The 12,448-nt window shown below is 44.6% G+C and overlaps 2 protein-coding genes across 2 annotated transcripts in view; one reads left to right on the top strand and one right to left on the bottom strand.

The window, feature by feature from the left end:
• The window catches only part of LOC111138834 (spectrin alpha, erythrocytic 1), a 65,825-nt gene extending 59,901 nt beyond the window's left edge, over positions 1-5,924 (top strand). The window contains 7 exon segments of the mRNA XM_022490736.1: positions 153-340; positions 1,226-1,279; positions 1,669-1,815; positions 2,455-2,599; positions 3,117-3,179; positions 3,181-3,313; positions 5,848-5,924. Of these exon segments, the coding sequence (XP_022346444.1) occupies positions 153-340; positions 1,226-1,279; positions 1,669-1,815; positions 2,455-2,599; positions 3,117-3,179; positions 3,181-3,313; positions 5,848-5,924 (807 nt within the window).
• Positions 5,925-6,984: 1,060 nt separating this feature from the next.
• Positions 6,985-7,926, bottom strand: LOC111139073 (olfactory receptor 10Z1). The gene has a single exon (XM_022491212.1). It carries the CDS (start codon positions 7,924-7,926, stop codon positions 6,985-6,987), a length of 942 nt encoding a protein of 313 aa, XP_022346920.1.
• Positions 7,927-12,448: the final 4,522 nt, after the last annotated feature.

Raw genomic sequence — 12,448 nt, 5'->3', positions numbered from 1 at the left:
GAAAGAAAGAAAGAAAGAAAGAAAGAAAGAAAGAAAGAAAGAAAGAAAGAAAACAATTAGAGGAAACTCAAGCTCATTAGCTTCTTCTCTACCATCCCTTGGTTTGAGGCCAATACCCTGCATGACTGGTCTCTCCTTCTTGGCTTTTCTAGCGGAAGCAGAAGGAGATCCAGGCCATGAAGCGCCAGCTGACCAAGATTGAGGATCTGGGAGACAGCCTGGAGGAGGCACTGGTCCTGGACATTAAGTACAGCACCATCGGGCTGGCCCAGCAGTGGGACCAGCTCCACCAGCTGGGGATGAGGATGCAGCACAACCTGGAACAACAGATCCAAGCCAAGTACTGCAGACCCATGATCGGGGTTGCAGGGTGTGGGTGGGATTAGGTGTTGGAACTTAGCCCCAGGATCTAGAGATCAGGGTGCTGGATGATAGGACACGTACTATCTCCAGCATCAAAATTCTCTTTGTCTCTTTTTTGTCCCACAGAATGACTATTTTTATTTGGGAGTCTATTATAAAACAGAAGACCATGTTCCCATCCCCCTGAAGCTACTCACCACCCAGTTCTCAGAGTCCTTTCTCCATCTTAGGCAGTCCCTTCAGGATACCATCCCTTTTATAAAGTCCCTCTCAATTGTCTAGAATGCAAGAAATATTCAAGGTGTAGAGCCAGAAGAGCAGAATTCATGTGTTTTTTTTTTTCTAAATAAATTAATTACATCAAAGCAGCTTTAGGTCTTGGTAATAATGGCAGCATTATTGTCTAGATTGGGGATTGGAGAGTTTTTCCTATAGAGAGACTGACTGATCATAAATGTGCCAGCTGTGGTGAGTCCTGTGGTCTCTGCTGTGACTACTCACTCACTGTCATAGAGAGAACAGACTATTGACAGCCCACAAATTCAAGAGCATGTCCATGTTTCAGTAAAATTCTATTTATGGACACTGAAATTTGAATTTCATGCAATTTTTATATTTAATGGAACACTTCCTCTTTTGATCATTTCCAACCATGTAAAGAGGTAAAACCCATTCATAGCTCACTAAACCGTACAAAAGCAAGTGGCAGACTAGATTTGGCCCATAGGCTATAGTTTGCTAACCCCTGAATTAGATGACCGAGTAGCCTAATACCCACTAGCATCCCTCTCTGTTCCACATGGCATGTCTTTTGCTACTTTTCTGTTTTATTTCTTGGGTTAATGCATGTTTTTCCTTTCAGAGACACCATAGGTGTGAGTGAGGAGACACTAAAGGAGTTTAGCACAACATATAAGTGAGTATAACTTCATAGTATAACTTCATAGTTAGTCAGTTCTTTATTTTCCCACCCATTCAGAATGAATCTCCAAATAAGTAATTTTTTCTCCTCAGTGTTGGTGTGGTAGGATCTTAAATGAAAACCTAGAGGTCTTAATTACCTTCAGGTCATGGCTTTCAATGAGATTCCTGGACTTCAGAAAATACATTTCTCCCATGCTCAACATTTTACTGTCTTTGCTCCATTCACTGGGTTAAAAATAATTCAGAAACAGGGGCAAGCTCCCCACTTCATTCTCTGATGACCTGTGATGAGTTAAAGCCTCAGCTGACCTGAAAAGAACTGTTCTTTTCTATTCTAACCTGGTTCGTTATTGAACTTGATAAAATGTTTTTGTTCTTCAGACATTTTGATGAGAATCTGACCGGGCGCCTGAGCCACAAAGATTTCCGGTCCTGCTTGAGAGGGCTCAATTACTACCTGCCCATGGTGGAGGAGGATGAACCTGAGCCCAAGTTTGAGAAGTTCTTGGATGTCGTCGATCCGGGGAGGTAAGAAGAAGACCAAGGGCCAGACCATCATAGGGGATGGGGTTTGGAGGAACAAGCACAGAGGGTAAAATGATCCATGGAACACCGTACCAACTCATCATGAGAATAGGAAGACACAGACTATCCTACATGAGTTGGGCAGGTTTTGGTGCCTTGCAGGATTAGCTCAGAAGTCCATGGCACTGACTCCAACTCAGGCACAGCCTCTGTCATTTCCTCAGTCCCTGTTTTCTGCTTGATCTATGAATCTTACCTTGTTCTGAGAATGGACCTTGACAGAAGAATCCTTCCATGTGTGTAAGGTCGTAAGGAGACCTGCATGATTTGGAGGCCGACTGACAGGAGTGGGGTCGTGTGACTGTGGGGGTAGAGTAGAGTCATGGAGAGATCCCACCACTGTTAGGGATGAATTCTTTCTAACGCCAAAGATGACAGAATCTTGAAAAACTTGAAGTGCTTGGGAACGGGTACTGATGAAGACTCCCAGACTGTGTAGAGAGTCCAGCCAGAGGGCTCATGTGGGCACGGAGGCTGGGGCTTGGGAAGTGGCATTTACTTTCCTGCAAGGGCATGAGGAGTGGGGTCAAAGTAGAGGTCGCAGCCCACAGTCTCAGAGTGGGGAGCCCATCTCTCCCACAGGAAGGGCTATGTCTCCCTGGAAGACTACACCTCATTCCTGATCGACAAGGAGTCCGAGAACATCAAGTCCAGTGATGAAATCGAGAATGCTTTCCAAGCCCTGGCAGAAGGCAAGGCCTATATTACCAAAGAGGACATGAAGCAGGTCAGATTCCAGTTGCGTCCACTGTCACTGAGCTTGTCTTGAGCCTGGCGGCCCACCGTTGGCAGCTACCCTCCCCCATACATCTTTTTGTTGTTGTTGCTCATACATTGTCCTACATAAGTTACCACGTGCTTCACTCACCATTTCGTTTTGCGTTATCCCAGCTTGAAAATTAAAGTCATTCTCTAATGACCGTAAGGGTCAATTCCAAATCTGAAACTCAATTTTTAAGGCTATTTCTTTTCCCACTTCTTGAATAACCTAAATTTAGGGAATGGGATGAAGTGTGTAGTCCAAGTGAGATGGGACTCCTCAGGTAAGGGCTAAGTTGAGAAGATGAGCTGGGCGTACGCATTAGAAATTACAGACTTCTGAGAAGGTCTGTGATGGGAACAGGGCGGGCTGCTGCTCCCCCGTCTCTCTGCCCCCTGGGTCCGAGGTTCAGGGCATGTTGCCAGCCCCAAGGAGCCAGCTGTTTTTAATCCCAATGGCTGTATCTCTTTTTGCTTTTTTTCAGGCCCTAACCCCAGAACAAGTGCAGTTCTGTGCCTCACATATGCAGCAGTATGTGGACCCACGAGGCAAAAGCCATCTTGCTGGCTATGACTATGTGGGTTTCACCAATTCCTTCTTTGGAAACGGAGAAGCAGCTTTTCCTGAATCATAGCAAATCTTGGTGTGGTGGGAAGTACTGGGGGAGGAAGGAGACAGCAGGTATGGGGGAGGAGGGAGATAGTCTTGTGTGTGTGTGTGGGGGGTGTTTATTACACTTATTAGAACACCTGGACAAGTCTCAGGCTTGGGGGAGTAGAAGGCATTCCCAGAGCTGGGGGAGAGGAAGCATCACAGGCTCGTTTTGTATGCAACCTGTCACTACTCTGGGGACAAGCTCTCCATTTTTTCTTTGTTGGATTCTACACATCTGTATTCCTTTGTTTTGTTTTGATTTTAAAATAAAACATTTCCTTTTAAAAAGAAAAAGTTCATTTTTTAAAGTATTTCTTTTTAATAAGGCACTGTGAAGTCAAATGTTACTGACACACGTGAGCGTCTGTATTTCTGAGAACTACATTGTTCTCTAGAGGCAGACAGCTAGTCACACCACAAACAAGGGTCATGGCGGAATGGATAAAGTCCAGGACTCACATCTGTAACTCACAAATGGTTTCTCTTGAGGTTTGCAATGCGTATAAATTCTTACATTTGAAAATGAAGATATTTGACGATCTGGAGAAACCCAGTATTTTATCTATGGAAGAGGAAGAAGACCAGCGCTTGTGCTCTTCTCAACCTGCCCCTTCTCTATACTTCTCCATTAGAGAGGACACCATTAATCTCAGAACGATGAGGCTGTGGCTGGGCAGAGCTTCCTTTGCCCTCCCTGGCCCCACACTCATGCTTACCTTTTAATGTTATGAAAAGGAGGTTTTGATTGACTTCTGCCTCCTATTAGACTAAGAGTTAGATTTACAAAATAAGGAATTAAGAAAAAAACAAACAAACAAGAAAAGGGAGTGCTGTCTCCAAAGAGTGTTCAGGCCAATGCCGACATTCTGTCTGGATTTGTAGAAGTCGACAGTGTTGTTTGCCAGTGAAAATCCTTCCATCACATCTCTGCCTTGTGTGAGACTGCTGGTATCCTGCACTGCCTTCACCGCCAGTCCATGAATATTCCCACCTGACTACCACTTTGTCTCAATCTCATCCTTTGCACAAAAAGTAATCCTTCCTCAGTCAGGGACAAATTCTTTCAGAAACCATTCAAACGAATTTTGGTTAAATCTAAAATGCTGTCTCTGTTGCTAATAACGTATAAGTGCCTTTTACTGATTTTTGCTTGAACAGTTGGATCCTATTGAACATGACAATTGAAAGTATTTTTTTAAAAACTTGGTTATGAATTACCAAGAATGGTTGCATTTAAAAAAAAAAAACATCAAAAATCAGTGTCATTGATAGCACACTTACCAAGAAGTATGGGGACTCCAACAAATTTGTGCTTGTAATAACCAAGGCAAGGTGAATATGGTTGTGTTCTCCTCCCAACCCCCGCCAAGTATCTGCAAGACCTAAATCAGATTATTAAGCATGTGATAGGTGAAGAAATACTTTTTATGGCAAATACTTTTTTGGCAAAGGGCTGTTAACATCTTATGAAAGAGATTGAATAGTATAAAGGCCAGAGAAGATAGTATTTGTCTGAAGAACCAACGAAATGCGATAAGAAGATGACACCGTTGGCGTCAAATACAGCTCCCTCTGAAGTCACATCCTGACCACCTAGGCACGCAAGCAGAAATGGAAATGCAGAAGCAGCATACGTAACTTGGTTGGGTCTATAAATATTCAACTTCTAACAATTAGCACTTTTATCAAATGTTCCTTGTGATTTGCTATTAAGCTCCTCCCGGTACTCATCTTCCCTTGACCTTTTGTTCACTTACTTTAAACTGAAACCCCTGACTTATTCTTACTAATTCTTTTCCTTTACAACCTATAGATTAGAGCCTGTGTTTAAGCCCCCGCCCTACAGCTCCATCCCTGAGTTTTTTCGTGATCCCTACTGCTTGAGACCCAGGCCCTTTCTGCCATCTGACTGACTCTCCTACCTCTCTCCAACCTGTTCTCTTCTCTGGCCTCTGGCTTCCTTCCTCCCGAATTTAGTTTCCATGAAGTTCTAACTAGAGGCTATGATTCTTCCCTGAGGGCATGGAAAAAAAGATGGATTCCTATTTGAGAAAAATATCCCCTTAGTGTAAGTTCTCTCTCTCAAATCATGCCCCACTGCTCCCTCATTGCTGAATTATGCGAATCCTGCATTTTCAAAATCTCTTCTGTTTGTCATCTTCTTCATCTTCCAGCCCCACTTTCCATGTTCTGGTCCCCATGTCTTTGCTTAGGACGACGGCAGTGGATTCCTTACTGATCCCTGCCTCTGTTTCCTCTCTGCCGGGCTCTGTCATCCTCTCTGCAGCTGGATTAATCTTCCGAAATCGGTTCCCAGATGCCACTCTAATCTCTGCTCAGAGGCTTACTCTTCCTGATGAAGGAATCAAGTCTGAGACAAGGTATTAAACCTCCTGTCTGTGAAGAAGTCTTCACCCAAATAACAGCATCGTTTGGGACACAGTTCAGTCCCTCTGGACAGCTCCCCACACTCTGAAGCAGGCCTAGACTGCCTCTCGCCACAAAGCTTCAGTTACTCTGTTCCCTCTTTCGGAATATACTCTCTTCCCACTTAATTGCAGTCAAGACTTACCCACCCTTCAGGAACACATTCGAGTACAACATTAGACATGAAACCTCTGATTCTCCGTGCAATTAACCTCTCCCTAAACTAAAAGCCAGTATCACTCTGCGTAGCACCTTAACGGTAAACTCAGCTCACACCTATTAGAAGATCATTATGATCCAGGTCTGGTGCTAAATTCTTTGCATGCATGGTCCTGTTCAGTAATCAATGCAAAACTGCAAGGTTACAACCATTTTACAGATGAGGACATGGGGGCAGAGACCTAGCATCACACAGTAAGTCACAGGGCCTGACAGTCGTGTGGCTTCTTTACCCTTTCATTGGTCCCTAAGCATGCCGGGACCAAGCACCATATACTGCAGGTGGGAAGTGAACTCCATGGGAGAACATGTCCACAGCAGATCCCACAGGACGGTATCCACGCTAGGGAGGGAGACAAGCGAGGAGGTCCTCAACACCCAAGATTATGAGGCCGTCACGGAGCAATGACGAGTATCAAAGAAAACAGGAGATCTACGTCTTCTCTGAGATACAATCTACCAACTGGGAAAGCCAATGACAAGGAAGAGCACAAAGTGACAATGAATCAGAGGACAGTGATACAAAAATAATAATAAAGGGGAAAGAACCTCATGGAGCAGAGAAAACAGCCCACCTTTTCATTTAACAGAGCATGCAAGCTAACCACTCAAACGGATTCCCACTGAGTTTCAGATCTTGGAAGAGCATCAGAGGTGGGGTAGTCTAACTATGCAGTAATTTAAAACTCTGTACCACACCCCCGGATCGGACTCCAGCCAGAGCGGCTCTGAACTCGAGCAGGCCAGATTGCTCTCGGCTTGTTCAACAGAGCTGGGAAATTCTTAAGGAGCTGGACTTCTGCAGTGGTAGTGAGAAAGTGGGAGTTCAGATTCCGAGCTCAGTGCAAGTTAAACACAGTCAACCGAGGGGGGAACCCTGCTCCATATTCCCCAGCAGCCCTGGGCAAGTGCAGGCAGCAGGACAGGGCTCTCCCAGGGGTTTGCAGGGGGAGGACAGCTTTGATCTGAGACCCTGAGCATCTGGCCCGTTTTCCTGGGTTCCTGGTCTCCGTCCAGCCTGCGCAGAAGAGACGGTGCCACTGGGGGAGCCTTCATCCTCTAAGAAGCAATCTCCCTTGGAAGGCACTTCTCAGGGCCGTCTGCACGGCCCGATTCCTCAGACTATAAACGATGGGGTTGAGTAGGGGGGTCACCACGGTGTAGGTGACCGCGATGAGCTGGTCCCGCTCCAGGGAGTAACTGGCTTTGGGCCTCAAGTACATGAAGGAGGCGCAGCCGTAGTGGATGACGACCACCACGAGGTGCGAGGCACAGGTGGAGAAGGCCTTCTTCCGGCCCTCAGCGGATGGGATCCTCAGGATTGCCATCAGAATGTGGGCGTAGGAGACGGTGATGAGGGAGAAAGACACAAGGAGCACCAGCAGGCTGAGGGTAAGGATGCCCAGTTCACTCGGGCCTGTGTCCCCACAAGCTAGGCTCAGCACGGGAGGCGTGTCACAAAAAAAATGCTGGATCGCATGGGAGCTGCAGAATGGGAGGCGGAAAATGACGAGTGTCATTCCCAGCCCGAAGAGGTACCCGCTGAAGAAGGAGGTGCCGACCAGCTGGGAGCAAAAGGCAGGGCTCATACGGCTGGCATAGTGCAGCGGGACACAGATGGCCACATACCTGTCGAAGCCCATGACAGCCAGAAGGAAGCAGTCGGTGCAGGCCCAGGAAGCAGAGAAGAACATCTGGGCAGCACAGCCCGCATAGGAGATGGCCTGGCCCCCCATGACCAGGCTGGACAGCATCCGAGGAATGATGCCCAACGTGTAGCAGGTCTCGGAGAAAGACAGGAAGGAGAGGAAGAGGTACATGGGGGTGTGCAGGTGGCTGTCCAGCCTGATGACCACGATAATGAAGACATTGGCGGTCAGGGTAGCAAGATACAGAAGCAGGAAGAGGGCAAAGAGCAGGAGCTGCAGCTCCCCAAAGCTGGAGAAGCCCAGGAACACAAAACCCTTCCAGGCGGTTGCATTGGCCTGGCCCATCCTGAGGGGACCCCGATCGACGTGCTGATGCTTTCCGCCTGGCCGGCAGGTGCCTCGCTTCCTTAGACAGCAGGATGAGGCGGGTTCCCCTTTCTTTGTGCCTGTTGTAACTCAGAAAGAAACCTCTCATTGGGACGGCAACCAGACCTCAGGAAGGGATCGACAGCACCTAACACATAGACGTACGGACCTGCTCTCACTCGCGTGCAGGTACGTGCCCGTGTGCGAGGACACACAGCGTGCACACACATGCCCCCCCCCACTACACAGAGAGACACGCATGCCACACGTAAAGCACTCATCCCCAACCACGCCCAGTCCACATGTCCAAAACTCTGTGCACCCGTATTTGCCCCGATGACCGTGTCCATCATCCACAAGTCCATCAGGCGTGTTACAGACACCTGCCTTCCGGGACAGCACATCAACTAGCAGAAGGCGCACCGGACTCCTGTTCACACCGACATCCTAAGACACCCACGTGAGAATACACACGTGGGCACAGACGCACCCTGTTAGAACAGGACGCGGGGCAGCTTGTCGGATATTATTTTCTAGGTCAGGGGACAGAGACAGGACCAGAGGAAAAGTGCCTGACTCCTAATCCAACATCAGGGCCCCCAAACAATGACAACCCTCTGACACAGTGGGACATCCGTACCCATGAACACGGAGCTCTGTCACAGTCCCTTATCTCTGCCGCCCTCCCCAGAGCCTCTTCCGTGTGAGTCCAGGCCAAGTGCAGATGGAAGCATCAGACTCGGGAAAGTGGTGGACCGCTCGGCGCACAGATCCGCTGTGAGGCAGTGCTGAGGCTGGGAGACCGGGCAGGGGGAGGCTCTCCACTCACCCGACAAGGCTCACGGGGAGGAGAACCCTGCTTCTCAGCAGCCGTGCCCCAGATGCCTCGGTGCCACCCCGCCTGCAGGGGAAGAGCCCTGAGACCCGTCTCAGATGCTTCTCTGAGCAAACGGTGATGCTCCCAGGTGATACCAAGACAGCCTCTGCACCTGTGGCCCCAGGAGGTGAGTCATCTGCTTCCGTGAAACAGCTTCAGTCTCTGAGGGGCCCCAGTCCCCGGGGCGCTGTTTCAGGACGCACTTCCAACTGTCATTACCTGTGAGTACTCCTTTGGGGAAAGCAGAAGAAGAAATGGGAACACAGAGATGCTGCGATCATGATTTAAACAATAATCCCATTATGTGCTAAATATTATATTCGCTATTTTCACACGTTGAATCTCTTTGAAAACTTAAAATAACCTGGTTAAAAAAGGGTTAACAATTTTATAGAAGAGGAAACCGGGCCTCATAGAGTTTAAGTGACCCACCCCAGATCACAGAGCTCAGATTCATGCTTTTAAAGTCTCCCGGTGAGATGTACAGTAAGAACACAGGGATTCGCCTTCCCTGCTTTTGTCTCAAGAGCAGAGATGACCCTTTCCAGGGTGCACCCTGTTTCAAAGGCACACAAGCACTCACGTTCAAACCCGATAGCACCCTCCTTCCTCAGCCCTACCCTCTTCCCACATCCTTGTATGTCCACTCCACTTCTTTCAGACGCATCTTTGTATTTTTTTTTTTAAGATTATTTATTTGGGGGAGAGAGAGAGCAAGCACAGGCGGGAGAGGGAGAAGGAGAGAAGACATGGACTCAGGACCGCTTCTCTGAACTACCATGCCGTTCGTGGGGACCCACGTCAGTCCGAAGAGGAGCGGAGATGTAGAAGTTAGTCTCACAGCAGCACGACTACTGGCTTCCTAGCGATTTCCCTTGCACACTGTTTTATCTGTTGGCCTAGGATCACAGCATGCTTTGTTAACGTCACCCACTCTACTTCAACTTAATACTGAATTATTTCCAGTAAAATGTAGGAAAGTTGCAACGACAGAGCTGCATTTACTTAAGTTCACTAACAACGTTGTTATAATTTTCAGACAAGCATATATGCCTTTTTTAGGGAAATTTAGAGAATACTTTTGTATGTATATATACTCTTTTCTATTTAACCTCGCACTCACCACATTCAGCTCATTCTCTCCTGTGTTCTCACCATGTTCTTCATTCCCTCCTACGCATCCAAGTTCCCGTGGGTTTCGTTTTCCGTCAGCCTTCCCTTAGTGTTTCTTAAAGCACATGCTTGCCAGCCACTATCTTCATGTTTCTTTACCTGAAAATTTCTTCATTTTGCCTTTATTTGTGGAATTTAGTTTTCCTGAATAAAAAATTCCTAGGCAACGGGGTACGTCTCTTCATCTTCCCTCATGCCACTTTCTGAGTCTCTGTCCTCCCTAGTTTCTGATGCCCATGCTGCCATTAATGGCGTCGCCATTTTACTCCACGTAACGTGTCAGATTCCTCCTGTTTCAATGCTTTCTCATTACCTGTGGCTTGCATCAGTTTGAGAATGGTGTGTTTGCACATGCTTTTGTATGTTTCTTACTTGTGATTTGTTGAACATCTTGACTTTGTACGTTATTGTCTTCCACCATGTCTGGGAAATTTCCAGGTATTATTTCTTAAAATATTTTCTTCTTTATCTTTATCTTTCTCTTTATCTCTTCATTTCCTTCTGATATTCTAATCATTGGACTACTTGATATTGTCTTGAAAATCTCACAGAATTGATTAATTTTAACTTTTTTTCTTCTTCAGATCAACTTATTTCTATTGATTTATTTCCCAAGTCATCAGTCCTTTCTTCTATCATCTCCAAAATGTTCTCGAGCCTATTTCATGAAAAATCTATATTCCAGCAATATGTAAAAAATAATAATAATATTTCATAACAAAAGGGATTTATTCCAAGAATGCAGAACTAATTTACTATTTGAAAATGTTAACATAATTCACCAAATTAGTCAAATAAGTGAAGAAATGTAATCTACTCATCTCAATATTTGTGTAAAAATTATTTGTAAAAATCAATATCCATTGATTTTCTTTAAAAACTCTGTTTCTATTTAAAATTAAAGCCACTATCATACCTCTTTGTGAAATATTGAACTCTTTCCCTAGAATAAGCACTCTGGCCACTCTATACAACATAGTACTGGAGGTCCAAACCAGTGTAATAATGTGAGAAAAATATATAAAAGATCTAATGATTTGAAAAGGATGATGAAACTCTTCATTTGCAAATGACATGACGGAGTACTGAGAAAATCTTACTAAATCTACAGAAGGTCTACAAACCTAATAAGTACATTTAGCAAGTTCTCAAATTAATTGTTTTTCTTTATATTAGTTGCAAAAAATAAGAAATTACATTTTATTTTAATAGTATCAAAACACAGATGCTTAAAATCAACACTAAGAATTAAATTTTTAAAAAGATGAGGAAGTACCTTATACTTTAAAATTCTAAACATTAAGAGATAAGATTAAAATAAATCTAAGTAAATTTAATACATTAAATTTCATGGATAAAAAGATTCAATATTGTAATTTTGATTTCCCAAACTTATCTATAGATTCAATGTACCTTTATAAAAAAAACTCCAACAGGATGTGTGTAGAAATTGGGAAGCTAATTCTAGACATCATCAGGACATGAAAAGATCTAAACAATCATATGAGAGATTTGGGTGAATTAAACACCTGAACTCAAAATTACTATAAAGTAACAATAATGAAAAAAAAATGCTACCGCAAAAAGGTAGGTATATAGGTCAATAAAAAATATAAACTCCAGAAACAGTCACATCTGTATCCAGTACCATCAATTTCCATAAGGTTGCCTTGCAAATCAATGAGGAAAGGAAAGTCTTTCCAACCGATGGTACGGAAATGACTGAATTTCAGGGTAAGAAAAAAGAGCAAAACAAAAATCAAAACGTAGTCCTCACTTCATTCCATATACATAAATTATCCCAGATGAGGTGTAGACCTAAATGTCTGAAAGGACAAAACAACTAAAAGAATACACAGAAAATATCTTCATTACCTTGGGGAAGGCAAAAAAATTTTTTTAGGCAGGAGAAAAAAACGCATAGGCATAAAAAATTGATCAATCAAACCATAAAAATTAAACATCTGCTTATCAAAGAGCAGATGGCAGAGCGAAATGGCAGACCAACTTTGAAAGAAAAGCCAATTTGTACAAAGCTAAACAGAGAGCGAGTAGGCACATGGCCACATGGAGACTTGGATAAATGTTTTAGCTGTTTAATCTGTAATTATGAAAAACTTAGAAACAGCCCCAATGACCATGAACATGTGAATACTAAACAATATCTAGAAATAAAAAGAAATAAGCATGTAACCCCATGGAAATTCTCAAAAGCATTCCCTTGAGTAAAAGAAGCCACCAGCAACACAGTTCTTAGAATTTGTTTCCATTTATGAATTTAAAGAACAAGAATGTTTTATAACGTTTGAGGAAATCACCTCGCTCGTGGTCCCCTCGGCCCTGATTGGATAAGGGCACGAAAGAACTTCTTGAAATGATAGAAATGTTTCAGGTTTCAGACTCAGTCTTGACTAATTATGGAAATACAAGTTTAAAACACACTCCTGAACA

The sequence above is a fragment of the Enhydra lutris genome, unplaced genomic scaffold (genome assembly GCF_002288905.1).
Source record: "Enhydra lutris kenyoni isolate GAN:26980312 unplaced genomic scaffold, ASM228890v2 scaffoldscaffold94, whole genome shotgun sequence".
Lineage (NCBI taxonomy): Eukaryota > Metazoa > Chordata > Mammalia > Carnivora > Mustelidae > Enhydra > Enhydra lutris.
Note: the sequence above shows the minus strand (reverse complement) of the source record. Positions and strands in the feature narration are given on the sequence as shown.

What these genes read in the sequence shown, in the direction of transcription:
- LOC111139073 (XM_022491212.1), bottom strand. Translation starts at nt 7,926, where the DNA reads ATGGGCCAGGCCAATGCAACCGCCTGGAAGGGTTTTGTGTTCCTGGGC.